General features: G+C 34.8%; 1 protein-coding gene across 4 annotated transcripts in view; it reads right to left on the reverse strand.

The window, feature by feature from the left end:
- The window catches only part of BAZ1A (bromodomain adjacent to zinc finger domain 1A), a 109,747-nt gene that overhangs the window by 62,659 nt on the left and 28,369 nt on the right, over window positions 1-18,719 (reverse strand). For all 4 annotated transcript variants that reach the window (XM_051977974.1, XM_051977972.1, XM_051977973.1 and 1 more), the window contains 2 exons: window positions 5,163-5,264; window positions 982-1,069 (listed from right to left, as the gene is read on the reverse strand). In XM_051977974.1, the coding sequence (XP_051833934.1) occupies window positions 982-1,069; window positions 5,163-5,264 (190 nt within the window). The remainder of the gene's footprint in view (window positions 1-981; window positions 1,070-5,162; window positions 5,265-18,719) is intronic.

Here is an 18,719-nt window from a genome sequence, read left to right on the forward strand (position 1 = left end):
CTTTTCTAATGCACATTTAACATGTTCTGCTCAATTTCTAATCTTATTTTTCAAACTGTACTGAACAACAGAAGGCAATTAACTTTCTAAATGCCCAGAACAAAAATAAAATGCTTTATTCGGAATTTAAAGCCTATCATAACATGGTCCCTTATCTATCTTCTTTCCAGTCCTATTATACTTTATTTTTCACTTCCAAGTGCCCTCTCAATGAGTGGAGGAATGTAATTAGCCAACATTTACATGTCTTTTGAACACAAATGGCCTCCCAAAAGAGATTTAAATATCAGAAATGCTCCCCAGTCTCATCTCTATCTCCCAAGTTTCTGGTTTCTTTTATAACTGAGTCCAAATTCCACCTTCTCCTGGGGGCCTTTCCCAGTACTTTTCACACTAGCACTTCCTTCTGAAATCACCTTCCATTTCTCCAGTATTATTTTAAATGTTTATAATAGTTGGTTGTTTGCATTATCTCTTCCATTAGTAAAGACTATATTTTTGCCTTTTTTTTGTATCCCCTACACATAGCACAGTGCCTTAGATTAGCAGATAATGTTTGATGCACCAAAACAAATTACATAAAGAATTTGTTTCTAAATCTTAATATAAGATGTCCTTGACTGTATTCAAAAGAAGATAAAACTGCCTTGTAATTTAAGGTACTTAAAGTCACTAATAAAGTGTCTTTGTGTGTTTTTATACAGAGGTATATATACTTTCTAAGTGGCTATATTTTTGTTGTGTAGTACTTGGCAATTACAAATATAAACTATAGCAGGACGACAATTAATTATTCAATATTTTTCAAAATATTCTATCACATTACATCAACTACTGGAATAGAAAATATTTTGTCTTATTTTCTAGTATTAAAATAAAGTATTAAAATGTCTGCCAAATAAGAAAAATGTATTTTTTTTCTACAAAGGTATCCTGCTCATTTCTTTTCCTACCAATAAGTAATTTTACCACTCTAATTACCTTAATTTTAATGACTCCATCATGCGGCTCACAATGTTGCTTCAGAAAAAGCTTTAGTCTATCACGAGAAAAGAGATGTTTCCGGCGGCTATATCAAGGAAAAAAGGAGAGAAATTATCAATACCAAAATCACAACTTTGTGTTTTATGACTAAAAACTGAAACAAGGAAAGTTCTCCCAATGCCATTTCTACAACGCTTCCTCAAAATAATTTTAAAATACTCACGTCCTATTCAGATAATTTTACTAGGAATTCCATGGGAAAAACATTTAATATCTACTTATATCTGTATAAGGCTTAAAGGCTTGTAAGGAGCTTTTCCTAGGCAACTAGGTGGAAGAGTAGCTAGAGAGCTAGGTCCTGTCAATATCAGGAAGAAGTGAGTTAATATCCAGCCTTTGATGTGTGACAATGGACAAATCACTTAGCCTGTTTGCCTTAGCCTCCTGAACTATAAAATAAAGATAACATCTACCTTCCTTGTAGGGTTTTTGTAAGGATCAAATGAGATATTTATAAAACACTTAGCAAGCACAAAGTAAAAATGCTCATTTTCTTTTTTATCTTTCCTCTTCCTTACAATGATCCTGTCATGTGAGCATTGCAGAAATTATCCTAATTTTACAGAGAAGGAATCTAATGATGTGAGAAGTTAGATCATAATCACATAACTAAAAAACATTTGAAGTTAAGATCAGAATCCATGTCTTTCAAGTGTTTTTCTCTTTTGTCTGGTCTGTTTCATTTAAATACCTCTATTTGGGAAGGAGGAGATATCTTTTTTTTTAAGTTTTTTAACTTTTTTTATTTTGAATTCTGAATTCTCTCTATCCCTCACACACACCCATTATTATATGTGTGAAATCATGCAGTTGCCCCCCCCAAAAAAAAGATAAGAAAAATAAAGTGAAAAAATTATGCTTTAATCTATACAGTTCAATTCCATCAGTTCTTTCCCAGATTAATATAATGCTGAAAAAGCTAAGTCATTTACAACTGTATCATTTTACAATATCATCAGTGCATATAATGTTCTGGTTCTGCTCACTTCTTTTTGCCTCAGTTCAACTAAGTCTTCCCAGGTTTTTTTGAAAACGTTCTGCTAGTGATGTTATAGCATAATAATACTAGATCACAATTATATACACAACTAGTTCAGTCATTGCGTAATTAATAGACATTCCTTCAATTTCAATTTCAAGTATTTTATATTGTCTACACTTATTTTAAAGGGAATTTCTCTGTCTTCCCCCTAAATTCTGTTAGTAATATATAGGCATGGTGATGATTATGTGGATTTATTTTATATCCTGCAACTTTACTAAAGTTGTTAACTGTTTCAACTAGCTTTTTTAATTGATTCTCCAAGTATATCATTGTGGCATCATCTGCAAAAAATGACAATTTTACCTCATCATTGCCTATTTCTAATCCAATTTAGTTTTCTTCTTTTATTGCTCTAGCTAGCATTATTAGTCCAATACTGAATAAAAGTGGTGGTACTGGACATCCTTGACTTATCTCTGATTTCACTGGCAAGCCTTCTCACATCCCCATTACAGATAAAATTTCCTTGTGGTTTTAGGAGATACTATTTATTTTAAGGAAGTCTCCATTTATTCCTATGATTTCCAGTATTTTTAACAGCAATGAGTACTATGTGTTGTCAAAGGCCCTGCATCATCTGGTACTATCACATTTTTTTTTTTTTTTGGTCAATTACACTGATAATTTTCCTAATGCCAATCCAAGTCCTGCATTCTTGTTATAAATGCCAGCCGGTCATAATATATGTTCCTGGAATTATATTGCCATAATCACCTAACTAGTATTTTATTAAAAATTTTTACATTAATAATCATTAGGGAAATTGATCTAGAATTTTCAATTTTTGCTCTTCCTGGGTTAGGTAAACAAAAACATGTTTTTGTCATACAAGGAATTTGGTAGGACTCCTTTGCTTATTTTTCCAAATAATTTGTATAATAGAATTCATTGTTTTTTTAAATATTTAGTAAAATTCACTTGTAAATCTGTAAGGTCCTGAGTAATTTTTCTTAGGAAGCTAATATATAGCTTGTTTCTTTTTCTAAAATTGGGTTAAGTATTCTCTTTCCTCTTTTTCATCTTTTAGTTGTTCTTCTGAGTTTATGTCTTGGTCTTTCCCATCACCATATTAATGATCATACTAACTTTTTTATGTTTTGTTCATTTTTGCAACCTATTTCTTCACTTTTAACTTTATGTTAGTAGCTCCTTTACAGTTAGTAGTTCCTTTCTATCTCATTCCATTTTCTTTTCTGAGATTTGATTAAGATTTCTATTTGATATTTCTTATTTTCAGAAGTATTTTTCTATTTCTTTTATATACTTCTCAAGTTTTGATAGCAGAACTGATTCTTTTTATTTCTTCTGGTTGTTATTACACTTCACATAAACCAAATTTCCATGCTGGCATCTTACTTCTGATCTTCTGTGATTATCCCAGAAGGACCACAATTCTGTCCCAATTCTTATTTGTTTTTAACCGCTTTACATTTACCTTAAAAACTATTTTGTCTTGTTTGTAGGGGAAATCTGGAGAGCTTGAAATTTTTTGACCTACTAAGCCATCTTCCAAGAACATAATTGTTTCTAAATACTGTCATTCAATTTGAAATATTGATCAAACAATCCAGTTCTTAAATTAAAGAATAAGTTACAAGTTAAAAAAATTCACCTAGCTAAGTGTCCAGAAATAATTGATAGTTTATTAAAATAAACTAAGTAATTTTAAATGATCTCTATTACATCAAGTATAACGCAGTTTACTTATATTTACTATGTAGTGGATTCATTAATAGGAAAATAAGTACTTTCCTTTCTGAAAAATTAATATGCACACTGTTAAAATGTACCCTTTAACTTTGTATTCTGACAATTTATTTAGCATTCTAATAATTATTGAAAAGAGGGTACCAAACTTGCCTATGACAGATAAACACTCCTGACACATTCTGATAAGATTTCAAGGTTGTATTTTATGTTTGTTGTATTTTCAATAGACACTAAACTTATTTCCACTGTCAAGATCTTTCAAAAGACAAGTGAAATATTCATGGACAGTACTGCATTTTTAGTAGTTATTCACTAAACACTTTTACTATTTCATGGAAGGAGTTATGACACAGAGACTTTATTCTTATTTCTTGATTTGGGGCATTTGCTGATGATCCATGTCAAAGGGGCATAGAATTCATTTGGACTTTTCTTTTATAATAGCAATAATCATTCTACTATTTAAAGAAACTAACACTATAAATAGGTTCTAAATCAAAACTTTTTATTTTAAGGTTTGTGACTTCATATGGGGCTTTGTAACTAAATGTAGGGATCTTGAAATTATGATTTATTATCAGCAAATGTTTGATTTCTATATCTATATACTTGGGATCATGTAAAAATTTCTTAAGTCCCAAATAGAAAAAGTTTAAGAAATCCTGTTCTACCATATTCAAAGGACTTTAAAACTGTGCATACCCTTTGACCAAGCAGGGGGTCTGTAGTCCAAGGAAATCATAAAAGAGGGAAAGGGACCCATATATGCAAAAATGTTTGCAGCAGCTCTTTTTGTGGTAGCAAAGAATTGGAAAAGGAGTGGATGCCCACCAATTGGCGAATGGCTGAACAAGTTGTGGTATAGAAGGTAACGGAATATTAATGTTCTATAAAAAATATTGAACAAGCTGATTATAGAAAGTTCTGCAAAGATTTATATGAACTGATGTTAAGTGAAACAAGCAGAACCAGGAATACATTACACATAATAACAGCAAGAATGTGCAATGATCAACTATCAAGGTTTGATTCTTTTCAGTAGTTCAGTGATCTAAAACAATCCCAATAGACTTTGATTAGGAAATGCCTTCTACACCTAGAAAAAGAACTAAGGAGAATGAATGTAAATCAATATATGCTATGTTCACTTCTTTTTTCTGTTTTTTTTTTTTTTAATCTCCTCCATGGTTTTTCCCTTTTGCTCTGATTTTTCTCTTCCAACATGATTCATAAAGCAATGTGTAAAAAATAAACTTAAAAAAATCCTGTTCTACATCATAGTTCACCTGACTTTTATATATACATACATATGTATCTAATTTCATTATTTTAGCTTTATTGTACTTCATATACTGAGTTTTACCTTATTTGAGATGCTTTAACCACAACCGATTCATATAATTCCTTTTTAATGGGCTGCACCTTGTACTTGAACAATGAGGAATCAATTGTGGATTTTTTCTTCCTAAAAAGAAAAAAAAAAAAAACTATGACAATCAATCAATAGGATATTCAAAATACATTTGTTTGAAATTTTACAACTAGATACCTCAAAAGGCTTATCCACTTGATTTCAAAAACATTTTTATTAAAGCCAAAGACCTTAGGAATTGCTTTGGTGACCACTAATTATCAGAAAAACAAATCCTGCAAGAGATTGTGCTGATTTTTAAGAAACATAGAAAAAATGCAATCCTTAATCTTAGGAATTTTACTATTTTGTTTGAGTGAAAATATATATGTAAAAGTGTTTTTGTTTTTTTTAACTATTTTAAAAATGCTAAGGACTCTAACGGGAAATACCATTTTCAGCTACTATGAACAGGAAAATATAAATTAGATTGGATTTTGACTGAGATTTGAAAAATATGTAGGATTTGAACATGCAAAAAATTGCTAGGATATTATAGATTTTCAGGTTGGGAATTTTCATGAAATAAGAAATGTACAGCACATGTTTGACCACAAGTACCAAATAATTAAAAATACAACTATATTCAGGGTACATGTCCATCAACTGGAGAATGGCTGAATAAATTGTGCTATATGAATATTATTGTTCTGTAAGAAATGGCCAACAGGATGATTTCAGAAAGGCCTGGAGAGACTTACATGAACTCATGCTGAGTGAAATGAACAGGACCAGGAGATCATTATATTCTTCAACAATAATACTATATGATCAATTTTGATGGACAAGGCCATCTTCAGCAATGAGATGAACCAAATCAGTTCCAATAGAGCAGTAATAAATTGAACCAGCTACATCCAGCGAAAGAACTTTGGGAGATGACTAAGAACCATTACATAGAATTCTCAATCCCTCTATTTTTGTCCGCCTGCGTTTTTGATTTCCTTCACAGACTAATTGTAACTACTTCAAAGTCTGATTCTTTCTGTACAGCAAAATAACTATTTGGACATGTATACTTACATTGTATTTAATTTATACTTTAATATATTTAACATGCATTGATCAACCTGCCATCTGGGGGAGGGGGAGGGGAAAAATTAGAACAAAAGGTTTGGCAATTGTCAATGCTGTAAAATTACTCATGCATATAACTTGTAAATAAAAAGCTATAATAATAAAAAAAAAACTACATTCAGGAAATAGTGTTTAGGCTGATTTGATTTGAGGACAAGCTCATGTATTGAAATGTTAATAATTACTACTTAATTACAATAGTAATTGGTCAATTTCTTAATCCAGTTTCTTAACAAAACCTTGGTTTGTTAGGGTTTCCCCTCCCCCAATGTTTTAATTACTCTTTCTATTTAATTGGCTTCTTTTACAATTCCACATATTTTATGCATTTAATACATTATTAGTTCTATAGAAAAGAGTCCTGTATCCAGATAAGGAATTTGCAGAGCTCAGCTGGAAGGTGGAATTGGAGAGGGAAAGGAAGAGCAATCAAACTTTCCACTTTTGGAATAATGAAAGTTTTCAGGTCCCCAGGCTGTCCCTGAGATCTTGGAATAACACAACACTCAATAAACCAAGAAAGCTGCAATGGCATTGGCCCACACTTTCCCTACAGCAAGGTAATCAACATAAACATATAAAGTCCAAAGTTAGAAAGGAAACTGGAAGAACAGATAAACCAAAAAGAAAAAAAAAATCTCATTATACTGGCAGGGATGCTCAAGAACACATCAGAGAATGATTCCAAAATAAATACAAGCAAAGCTTCAGAGAAAAATCAAAGCTTAAATACAAACTTGACTAGAATTCTTGAAAGAGATAAAGGAAGATTTGATTTTTATCTCAACAGAAAGAATTTAAATAAATATTTTGTAAATGGAATGAAGGAGTTTTAGGAAAAAGCCTTTAAAGTTATGGAAGAAAGTATTAGAAAAGGGATTAACAAAAATATAGAACACATTGCCCAAGCAATAAACTCCTGGAAATTAGATGGATCAAATAGAAGCCTCATGAAGCATCAAGAAATATTTAAAGTCCAAAAGCTGGGAAAAAAATAGAAAAAATGTAAGGTTATCTCATTAAACAACTACTTCATGAAATATTAAAATCAAGAAGTCAAAGGGCTGAAAAATACAAGAAATGTAAGGTTATCTCATAAAACACCAACTGGAAAAAAAGATAAAGGAAAGTACATTTAAGAACTACTTCATTATCTGATTTATCTGACAAATTTATCTGACAAGAATAATAAAAAAAAAAGAATACAGCCATTACATCTTAAAGGAAAACTGCTCAGAGCTCTTAAAATCAGAAGGCAAAGTAGAAACTGAAAGAACCCATCACTTACTTCTTCAAGGAGGTCCAGTATCAAAACTCACAGGAATATTATAGTTAAAATTTGAGAGCTTTCAAGTCAAAAAAAAAAAAAAATATGAACAAAAAACAAAATTCAAGTACTAACGAGCCCCAGTTAGGATTCCACATAATTTAGCAACCACTACCACAAAGGAGTAGGAATCTTAGAACACCATATTTCAGAAGTTAAGTTACTTAAGAAAAACTGAGTATAATCTAAAGATGAGATGGGGAGGAGGAAATAGAAGGTACAGAATGGATCTTAAATGAAATAAAGGACTTCCAAGCATTCCCAATGAAAAGAACAAAGTTGTATAGAGTACAAGAATAAAGAGAAATATAAAAAGATAAACATGAATTTAATGACAAAGGATTATTAAAGATAAAATGCTTATGTTCAAATATGGGAAGATGATATATATTGTCCCCTTTGCTTCCTATCGGCATCAGAGGGAGTTAAATTAAGATAAAGTCTAGGAGCAGTTCTGTGATGTCTAAATTGGCTTAAGAATGGCAACAGAAGGGGCAACTAGGTGGCACAGTGGATAGAGCACCAGCCCTGAAGTTAGGAGGGCCCGAGTTCAAATAAAGTCTCAATCACTTAACACTTCCTAACTGTGTGACCCTGGGCAAGTCACTTAACCCCTTAACCTCAAATGCCTCAGCAAAAAAAAGAAAAGAAAAGAAAAAAAGAAAAAAAAAGAAAAAGAAAATAGAAGAAAACAACAATATACTATTTGTGGGAGAAGGAATGAGTAAAAAGGTAAGGTAACTTTTTGTATTAGAAATCAACTGGAGAATGGCCGAATAAGTTGTGGTATGTGAAGATAAGAGAATATTATTGTTCTATGAGAAATGACGAGCAAGTTGATTTCAGAAAAGCCTGGATAGGCTTAAATGAGCTGATGCTGAGTAAAGTAAAGAGAACCAGGAGAACATTGTACACAACAACAAGATTATGTGATGATCAACTATGATGGCCTTGGCTCTTTTTAACAATGGGGTAGTGATTCAAGAAAATTTTACTTGCGATGGAAAATGCCAATCACATCTAGAAAGACAACTATGTACAGTGAATATGGATCGAAGCATTAATATTTTCATCTTTTTGTTTTTTCTTGCTTGTAGATTTTTTTTCCTTTTAGTCTGATTTTTATTGCAAACATGACAAATATGGAAATATGTTTAAAATAGTATATAAAATCGGTTGCTGTCTCAGAGAGGAAGGAGATAAAGGAAGGAAAAAAATTTGGAACAGTTTTACAAAAATAAATGTTGCAAACTATCTTCTTACATGTATCTGAAAAAAACAAAATACTACTGAGAAAAAAATGGTTAGGTAATGTATTTTACATAATCACGGTTTACAAGCAAACAAGAAACAAGGAAAAGAGAATGTGGGGAGCAGATTCTTCAATCTCACTCTCTTCTCTAAATTGGCCACAAAAAAAAAAAAAAAAAAGAGTACATATACCAACACACACACACACACACACACACACACACACACACACACACACACACGCACACACATACACACACACCCCATTGGATACAAAAATAGGAGAGAAAGAGGAAGAGGAGGGAAAGTGGAATTAAAGATTTGTAAAGGGCTGAAACTCCTCTGAGTTGAGGCATTGAGGACTAACAACTGAGCACTTAAGGACAATATTCTATTAGCATATGCTTGGAAAATCATCCTTTGCACTATTCTGTCCTGGTTCAATCTTTTGGTGTATACAGAGAATTGTGGGAAGGATTAAGGGGTGAATAAGACAAGCCAGAGTTGACTTTGGTGGTAGACAAGAGAGAAGGAGATCGTAGAGATACTGCGTCCATCCAATTCACTTCTACTCCTAAAGACCAAGAATAAAGACCAAGGACTTTTGCTTATCCTGACTCTGGCTGATTCTAAGGTACCCAGGGTGCTAACTCGGTCTTCATATTTGGTGTCCAACGCATGGACCAAAGACCTTCATTTCACTGAAGAAGTCCCCAGGGACCAGGAAATAGGGTGAGTATTTTAATAAACAAACAGGGAACTTACTTTGTTAAGGGCTAAACTAGTAATTTTTTCTAGCTGAAATGGGGCAGATATTAGGAAAAGATTCTCCCCCACTCTTATCCCCATCCCGAGGGGAAAAGCATACTTAAGTTGATCAAGGGACAAAGCTTAATTGTAACTTGGATGCAGATCGCTAGACTCTTGGGTACCTTAGAATACATGTCCTCTTGATTCTTAAAGGAAGAAGATACAGGGCAAGATAATTGGAAACTAGTAGGAGATACAATGATAAAGGTCCTGGTTCAATTTCCAAGGAAACATTATATATATATATACACACACACACACAATATAATACAATTAGCCTTAAAGAATATAATACAATTATATATATACACACAATATAATACAATTAGCCTTAAAGAATATAATACAATTAGCCTTAAAGAATCCTGCAAGTTATAGAAAAAAGAAAAGTTTTAAGAACAACCAGATGAGGAAGTATGAGGAAAAGACAAAGAATAGATTAATGGCAATATCACCAGAGGACATGAGGAAGTAAGTGAGGTTCAAGGGCATGGTGAATGGTATGGTGATTCTTGCTCTCACAAGGCACCTTCAACCCTGCCTAAACCAACTTCACCTTCCAGGATGGAGGGAGGAATAGTGGGAGGGGCAGTGATATCACTAGCACCACGCCCCCTCCCTCCCAATCCCCCAACAATCAACCCCTCCTATGACTAGATTGTAAAAGGCACTACTTAAAGCCACAGAAGAAGGGCAGGATTTAGTTGATTTGAAAATAGGAATGTATCCTCTGATTCAACAGTTTAACTCTTCAGGTCAAGAAAGTAGAAGATACACTCCTTTTGATATAGAAATCCTCAAAGACTTGAAAAAGGCTTGCACTCTTTTTTTTTTTTTTTTTAAATAACTTTTTATTGATAGAACTCATGCCAGGGTAATTTTTTACATTATCCCTTGCATTCACTTCTGTTCTGATTTTTCCCCTCCCTCCCTCCACCCCCTCCCCCAGATGGCAAGCAATCCTTTACATGTTGAATAGGTTACAGTATATCTTGGATACAATATACGTGTGTAGAACCAAACAGTTTTCTTATTGCGTGCACTCTTTGTGGGGCTACATCAGCTTATATTAAGATGTTATTACAGAATTTGGCTTATGAAGTCTTAACACCTAGGGACTGGAAATCTATAGCAAGGACATGCTTAGAACCTAGACAAAATTTGTGGCTTTCTGAACATAGTGAGCTCTGTAGGATACAAGCCCAACAAAATAGTCATAGTGCAGTTGATCCTCCAATCACCTACGATCAACTAACAGGTGTAGGTTCTTATGCAGAAATTTCAGTATAGATTAATTACCCCATAGCAGCATATGAGCAAATTGCTGCTGCTGCTATCAAAGCGTGAGATTTTCTCCCAGGTAAAAACGACAAGGGTGAGGCTTTCACAAAAATCGTACAAAGACCAAATGAACCCTTTGCTGATTTTGTGGGATGTTTGCAGACAGTTGTCATACGAACTAATGGTAAAAATGCAGTAACAGTCATTATGATAAGACAACTTGCTAATGAAAATGTTAATGAGGTTTGTAGAAGAATTATACTAGAACTACACAAGGATGCTCTTTTAGAGATCATAAGACGCTGTGCCACGGTAGGCACAAATCCCTTTTATAGCCAGGTTATGATGCAAATTCCAACATGGGAAGACAGGGTCCCTTCTGGTAAGGGACTTCCAGAGATACTCGTCAATGCTTTCAATGTGGTAAAGTAGGGCATCTGAAAGCTCAATGTTGGTATAGAGACAGAATGAGAAAACAGGGTGGGAGAACAAGACCCAATATCCCATGTCCAAAATGCAACAGAGGCTTCCATTGGGCCTCAGAATGTAGACTGATTCAAGGAAACAGGATGAGGGGCCCAGCCCCAGGGCCCAAGGCAAAAAACACTTGGGGCATGATGGCAGCCAATGGTATACCCAGAGAGTGCCTAGAAGTCCAGTACCCAGATATGACCAATCAGACAGGAAGCCATCTGATGGGAGAAAGGGATTACAATTGGAGAGAATGCAGCTGGGACAACTGAGATACCCCTTGAAGAGGTGAAAACTATTCCTCTCCAGCCCATGGATCGCTTGCCTCCAGGCACAGTAGGTTTTATCATTTCACCTCCTGATTGTACTTATAAAACAGTGTCCATCCATACACTGATGTGGGAAACTAGGGAATGTGTAGATAATATCCCAGTCACTAATACAGGTAGACAATGTGTGACCTATCAACCAGGAGAAATAGTAGCATCAGGTTTACTGATGACTCCTAATAAGCTGGTGATATTCACCCAGATTCTGACTCTGAGCAACGAAATCCAAGAATATAGTGGAAAGCAGCTGTGACAGCTGACTGACGTATGCTATCTATATAAATGGCCTACCATTAGAAGGATTGGTAGACAGTGGTGCAGATCATACAGTCATTAGAGGTGCCAACTGGCCCAGTCACTGGCCAAAGATTAAAGCAGACACCTATAAGTCTGGAGTAGGAGGAACAATAGCAGCTGAAGTTAGTGCTACCCCTTTGAGATGGACTTTTGTAGGTGAAACAGGAGTGTTTACTCCTTTTATAGTTGAAAAAACCCCCATCAATATATGGGGAACAGACATTTTACTACAATTAGGATTACAAATGAGTACTTTGGTTTTTTTAGGCAGGGCTGCTGTTGAAGGCCTGCCAACACTTTCACCTGTTCCTGTCCAATGGAAAACTGATACACAAGTGTGGATAGAACAGTGGCCCTTAGGCCTTATTAGATATAGTACAGGAGCAACTTAATCAAGGACAATTACAACCTTCTCTAAGTCCTTGGAATTCCCCAGTATTTGTTGTAAGAAAGAAATCTGGAAAATGGAGAATGTTGATTGATTTAAGAAAGGTAAATGAACAGATGGAAACTATGGGAACTCTTCAGCCTGGACTTCCCTCTCCTACTCAGTTGCCTAGAGAATGGCCTCTTTGGGTCATAGATATTAAGGACTGTTTCTATTCTATCCCTCTGGATAAAGAAGATATGAAAAGATTTGCTTTTTCAGTGCCCAGCATTAACTTAGCTGAGTCTTATAAAAGATATGAATGGACAGTTTTGCCACAGGGAATGAAAAACAGCCCTACTCTGTATCAAATGTATGTTGCTACTGCTCTTACTCCAGTAAGAAAAGCATTTCCAAAAGTTATGTTACTACATTACATGGATGATATATTAGGATGTGCACCTGAGGAACAAATGTTAGAAGCATGTCTACAAAAGACCATAGAAACACTAAGGAATTACAAATTGTACATAGCACCAGAAAAAATTCAAAGACATGCTCCTTTTCAATATTTAGGATATGAAGTATAATCTAAGGGGCTTACAGTACAAAAACTGTCCTTAAGAACAGAGAAGCTAAACACCTTAAATGATTTTCAGAAATTGATAGGAGATATCCAATGGATGCTACCAGTATTAGGTCTGACTACCTATCAATTGCAATTGTTATATGATATTTTAAGGGGAGACAGTGCTTTAAACTCACCATGTCAGCTTACAAAAGAAGCTCAGAAGGCTTTGAGAGATGAACTGGCTTTATCCAATGTGGTTGAAAGAGTCACTCAAAATCTTTGGAAATATCAGTTTTTGCTACACAAGAAGCACCCACAGCAGTCCATCAAGGAGACAGTGTGATAAAGTGGGTGAACTTCCTGGCACAACCAGAACAAAGCCTTACTCCTTACTCAGTGCTTGTAACTAGAATTTTATTAAAGGCCATTAAGTGAGCAGTACAATTATCTGGAATAAGACCTGACAAGATATATACCTTTTATACTAATGCACAAATTAATGTATGCTGTGAAATCATCCCAGAGTGGCAAATTTTATTGGCCACAGCTCCAAATTTTACACACAGTTCTCCATTAAAGATAATCAGACTGTTACATAATTGGCAATGGATTCTTAAAGAAAAACTTTCTCAAGTTCCTCTTAAAGGACCAACTTTCTTTACAAATGCATCAAAACATAATAATTGTGCTGTATACTTTCATGACTTAACTATAAAGAGAGTAGTCAGAACTCTTTTTCAGTCCACTCAGCAGAATGAATTGTATGCAATCATTCTAGCTCTTATATCTGATTTGGCCTATTCAGTAGGTGTGGTACAAAGAATTGCCACAGCCCAAATAAAATTTTAGCCTCTAATATATATATCAGCTCTTTAAGGAACTTCAAGAACAAGTGAGAAAACATCCAGGTAGGATTTATATCTTACATGTCCACTCTCATAGCGGACTTCCAGGTCCTATTTTTGATGGTAATTCAAAGGCAGATAGCCTTCTAACTATGTTGGACAATACTTCTTTATTTCAAGAAGCCCAAGAATCTCATTTTAAATATCATCAGGCTGCTCGAACTTTATGTTTACAATTTCGAATAACAAGAAAGAAAGCTAGGAGCATAGTAAAAGCCTGTACAGCTTGCCTTCCTTTCCATGATCCTACACTGCCTCCAGGGACCCAATGCTTTGAGACCCAATGAAATTTGGCAAATGGATGTGACCCATTATAAATCTTTTGGTCGACTGTCTTTTATCCACGTTGTGATAGATACCTTTTCAGGATTCACTTTTGCAATACCAGCAGCAAAAGAGACAACCCGAGTGGTCACTGAATTCCTTATACAAGCATTTGCAATTATAGGTGTGCCACAAGCAATAAAAACAGATAATGGACCTGCATATACTTTTAAACATTTTGCACACTTTTGTGCACAGTATCAGATGTTATACACCACTGGCATACCCTTTAAGGGCAATAGTAGAGAGGAGAAACAAAGACATTAAGATGCTCCTCCAAAAACAAAAGAAAGGGGGAGCCACAGGTAACCCTAGAGAACTTCTAAATCTAGCTTTTTATACTATTAATTTCTTGTTTTTTGACAAAGATGCACTGGCTCTGGCAGACAGGTTTTATAATTCACTGGAAGGGCAGTGCCCAATGCGAGCAGCTCCACTATCTTTATTAGATAATCACCAGGTTATGTGGAGAGACCCAGAAAGTGGTAAATGGAAGGGACCAGATAGGTGAACTGCTTGGAGGAGAGGGTTTGCTTGTATCTCCATAGATACGACGAGTGCCAACGAGCCATATTCGTCTTGTCCATTGGAGAGAGACGGAGCAGACCCTTGAAATGAAGAAGACCCAAGAAACATCAGGTGGTTCCATTGCTGACTGTGCCCACCACTGAAAGAGCATTGCAGTTATGGCGTTTGACTCATGGACATCAAAAATTGTTGGACTTCAAAACCCTCAGGAATTACTGGATCTCTGAGACGTGATAAGACTGTTGTAGGACTTGAAAACCCTCAGGAATCATTGGATTTTCTGAGAAAAGATAAGACTGTGGCAGACTTCAAAATCTGCAGCAATCAATGGATTCCCTAACACATAAAAAGACTGCTGCAGGACTTCAAAAATTTGCAGGGATCATTGGATTCCCTGAAATGTGAAGCAATGGAAAACAAATTGATTTTGGACTATCTCTTGGCTGCCGAAGAAAACATATGTGTGACTGTTGTTTACATACCCTCCCTTCTAGGACTTTTGGAAATCTTTTATAACACCATGTTGATTTATATTGTTATATCACTACCTGCAAGTACAATTCATGTTTGTTACATCACACTGAGCCTGCACTGGCTGTGGAGAGAGTCATCATTAATAGCCTGTGTGTTATTGCTATATGTTTGTGTAATACCTCCCATGCTGATGGGTTTGTACCTGTTTCTAGTAAGACCCTTCAGCCCAGAAAACTGCTAGCAATCCCCACTTCCCTTTGGTGCTTTTCATCTCCCTCCCTGAGATGTCGGGGAAGGCATGATCTCCTTTTAGGGCTTTCACCTCCCTTCCTGAGAAGTCAGGGTGGGGCGTGATCACCTCCTTTTTGGGGTTCTCACCTCCCTGAGAAGTCAAGGATGGAGTGACCACCTATCTTGGCTGATTAATTTGGAGGAAAGAGTTTATACTCAATTGATGATAAAAAGAGGCATCTACTGTAGATAGCCTTCTCAAGGAGTTAAGATATAGGACAACATATATCTGGAATGGAATAATCAAAGGACAAATTTCTGAAGATGTAAACGATATGAGAATGTTGTTTGTAAGCAATAGGGAAGCAGCCAAAAGACAAGAAAGCAAATGAAAATTAGAGAGAAGGGATTTGCCAGCAATTTCTCTTTAAAAGCTTCTGAAAGGAACTAGAGGAAATTATCCAATTGTGCACAATAAAAATCTGTAATCTCATCTTCCTCCAGAGGTCTTGCTTTTACCTTCGGAATACTACTTGTTTAAATCTAAATTGATTTCTATGTTTCTTATGCATTGATATCAATCTCTTCAGAAAAATACTAGTCTTCTTAGTGGAATGGTTTCTATTTTATGCCTTCAGAATTCATTCTTAAGAAATCTCTCATCTTTCTTGGGCTGACTTCCCTCATAGAATTTTAATCCATAGAATCCCTACCTGTTTTTCCTGATGTTATGAAATAAGCTTCTCCCAAAATCTATGCTACCTATCAAATTGTTTTCTTTATCACTAATTCTAGGAATAAATAATCAGAATTTCTCCCCAAGGTTCCCATCATTTTCCATCCTGGGAATGAGATCCAGAACAGAATTCCTCTTTTTAAAGGAAGAAATTATCATTAAGGCAACTCAAGAAGTTACTAGCTGTTTTGCTTTTCACAAAGAGGTTCAATATATGCCTACATATATGAAATGCCCTCTGCATCAGGGCTATGATTTGCTTCCAAAAATGATATAAACCCAATGGTTATTTTCCAAAAATGGTATAACCCAATCACAAAAATCACTTGTGTTTTTTTTCCTCCACTGATGCTTCCAGGATTTGATTCCATGAATGAACTATCTCCTTCCACTTTTGAGTAAAAAAAATTCAGTTAAAAGTGCCACTTTTTTACACAAGTCCTTTTCTTGATTCCTCTAGCTGATGATGCCTTGGGCCCAAATCATCTTTTACTAATTTTGTACATAACATAGATATATGTTGCCTCCTACAATACAATATAAGCCCCCTTAAAATCAGGGATTGCTTAATTTTTGATTCTGTATCCCCACTAGCAGAGTTCCAAACACGATATAGACATTTAATAAATGCTTATTGATTGATTCAAATTTGTTTTAATTTTGAAGACATTCATCAAAGAAAAGGGAACTGCTTATTATGTATTGCACAGTCTGCAAATGATCACTCTTTAGATCTCTTTTCTTCCTCCTGATCAGATTTCCCATTTCCAAAAGTCACTAAAGCCAAGACAAAAATTCAAGGAGAGAAGAATTTTGGCAAAACTGGAACAAGTACTAGTAACATTTTTTTTTTTTAACTGAGTATAGTAACAGAAGATTTTTGGAAAGCAAATTTCAAAGAGTTAGAGGGGAAAATCACATAGTAGTCATTTTCAAGAGTGATGAATAATACTTAAGAATGAATTTTAAAGACACAAAAGAGAAACCATTTTAATGAGCAGGAAAATTCCCAATCTCTCGGCCCAAGTTTCTTGATCAATAAAATAAAAAATTGGACTAGATGATCTTCAATGACCCCAAGTATAAATCATTATTTAGTATACCAGGTCAAGAAATCAAAGACAAAAAAAAAAAAAAAAAACAACTGTCTCCTCTTATTTACCCCTCAATAAGCAACTTCAGTCCTATCCTATGTCCTTAAAAAGGGATGAGTGAGTTTAGGTTTTGATATTGGGCAAAGGTTGCTATCAAAAAGTACCCTTTTCAAATTTGATCCGTTTCTTTTTAGAGCCTCTGTCAGAGTATGACAACCTTCCAAAAGCCCTGTGTAATAATACTAAAGTGGCCAGTGATCTGATACTCTGGAAACCAGTGTCTTATAGCAATGTCCTTTCTTCTCTCTCTTGCTACCTCCCAAACTCCCTTAAAGGAGTTTCCTTAAAAGAAAGCTAAAGGGGCAGCTAGCTGGCACAGTAAATAGAGCACCAGCCCTGAAATCAGGAGGACCTGAGTTCAAATTTGTTTTCAGACACTTAACACTTCCTAGCTGTGTGACTCTGGACAAGTCACTTAATCCCAATTGCCTCAGCACCAAAAAAAAAAAAAAAAAAAAAAAAAAAAAAGCTAAAAATTCAGTTAACTTTTAAATTTTCATTGCAAACATTATTAAAGTTGTTGGATCCTGCTCTAGTTTACCACCCCTCTTAAAATGTGAAACTTGAGCTAATGAGTGATTGTCCCAGAACATAATAGACACACAGACAGCTTGATATTGGGGAGTCAGCTGGACAATAAGCTTTTAAATAACTACTACTACTATAAACTAAGGATACGTTGAAAGGCAAAAAATAGTTCCCTGCTCTCAAGATACTCAATCTCAAGGGGAAGACAACAAGAACAAATAAAATAAAGAGAATGGAGATAATCTTGGAGTGAAGGAACTAAAAACCTAAGAAAAACTTAGAAGGCTCCTTGCAGAAGTTATCACTTTAACTGATTCTTGACGACAAGAGAACCAAAGAGGAAGAGATATCTGAGGAAGGCGAGCATTCTAGGTGTGAAGGACTGAGATGAACAAGAAGGCCAGTGTCACCAGATTAAAAAATACATGAAGAAATAAGGTATAAGAAGATTAGAGAACACTAGAAAGGTGAGAAAAGGCCAGGTTTTGATATTTTTGAAAGCCAAAGAGGATTTCTATTTGATTCTAGAGATAATAGAGAGCCACTGGAATGATATGGTCACATTTGAATAGATAACACATAGGTTTAAAAATTATAGGTTTTTTTCTTAATATTATCCCCATTTTACTTAACAGTCTGGATTAGATACTTTTTAAAAAGTTATGTGTTATGAAAATATAAAGTGTAATGTAAAGTAAATGTAAAATGTAAAAATGTAAAGTAAAATATTATTACTTTATATATCTTGATCAGTCAGGACTGGGCACAAGCCAGTTAAGAAATCTGGATAGTCTAGAGAGGTGTCTTCACAACTCCATGTAAATAAATCAATAATTTCCTGAGAAACG

The sequence above is a fragment of the Antechinus flavipes genome, chromosome 2 (assembly GCF_016432865.1).
Source record: "Antechinus flavipes isolate AdamAnt ecotype Samford, QLD, Australia chromosome 2, AdamAnt_v2, whole genome shotgun sequence".
NCBI classification, from domain to species: Eukaryota; Metazoa; Chordata; class Mammalia; order Dasyuromorphia; family Dasyuridae; genus Antechinus; species Antechinus flavipes.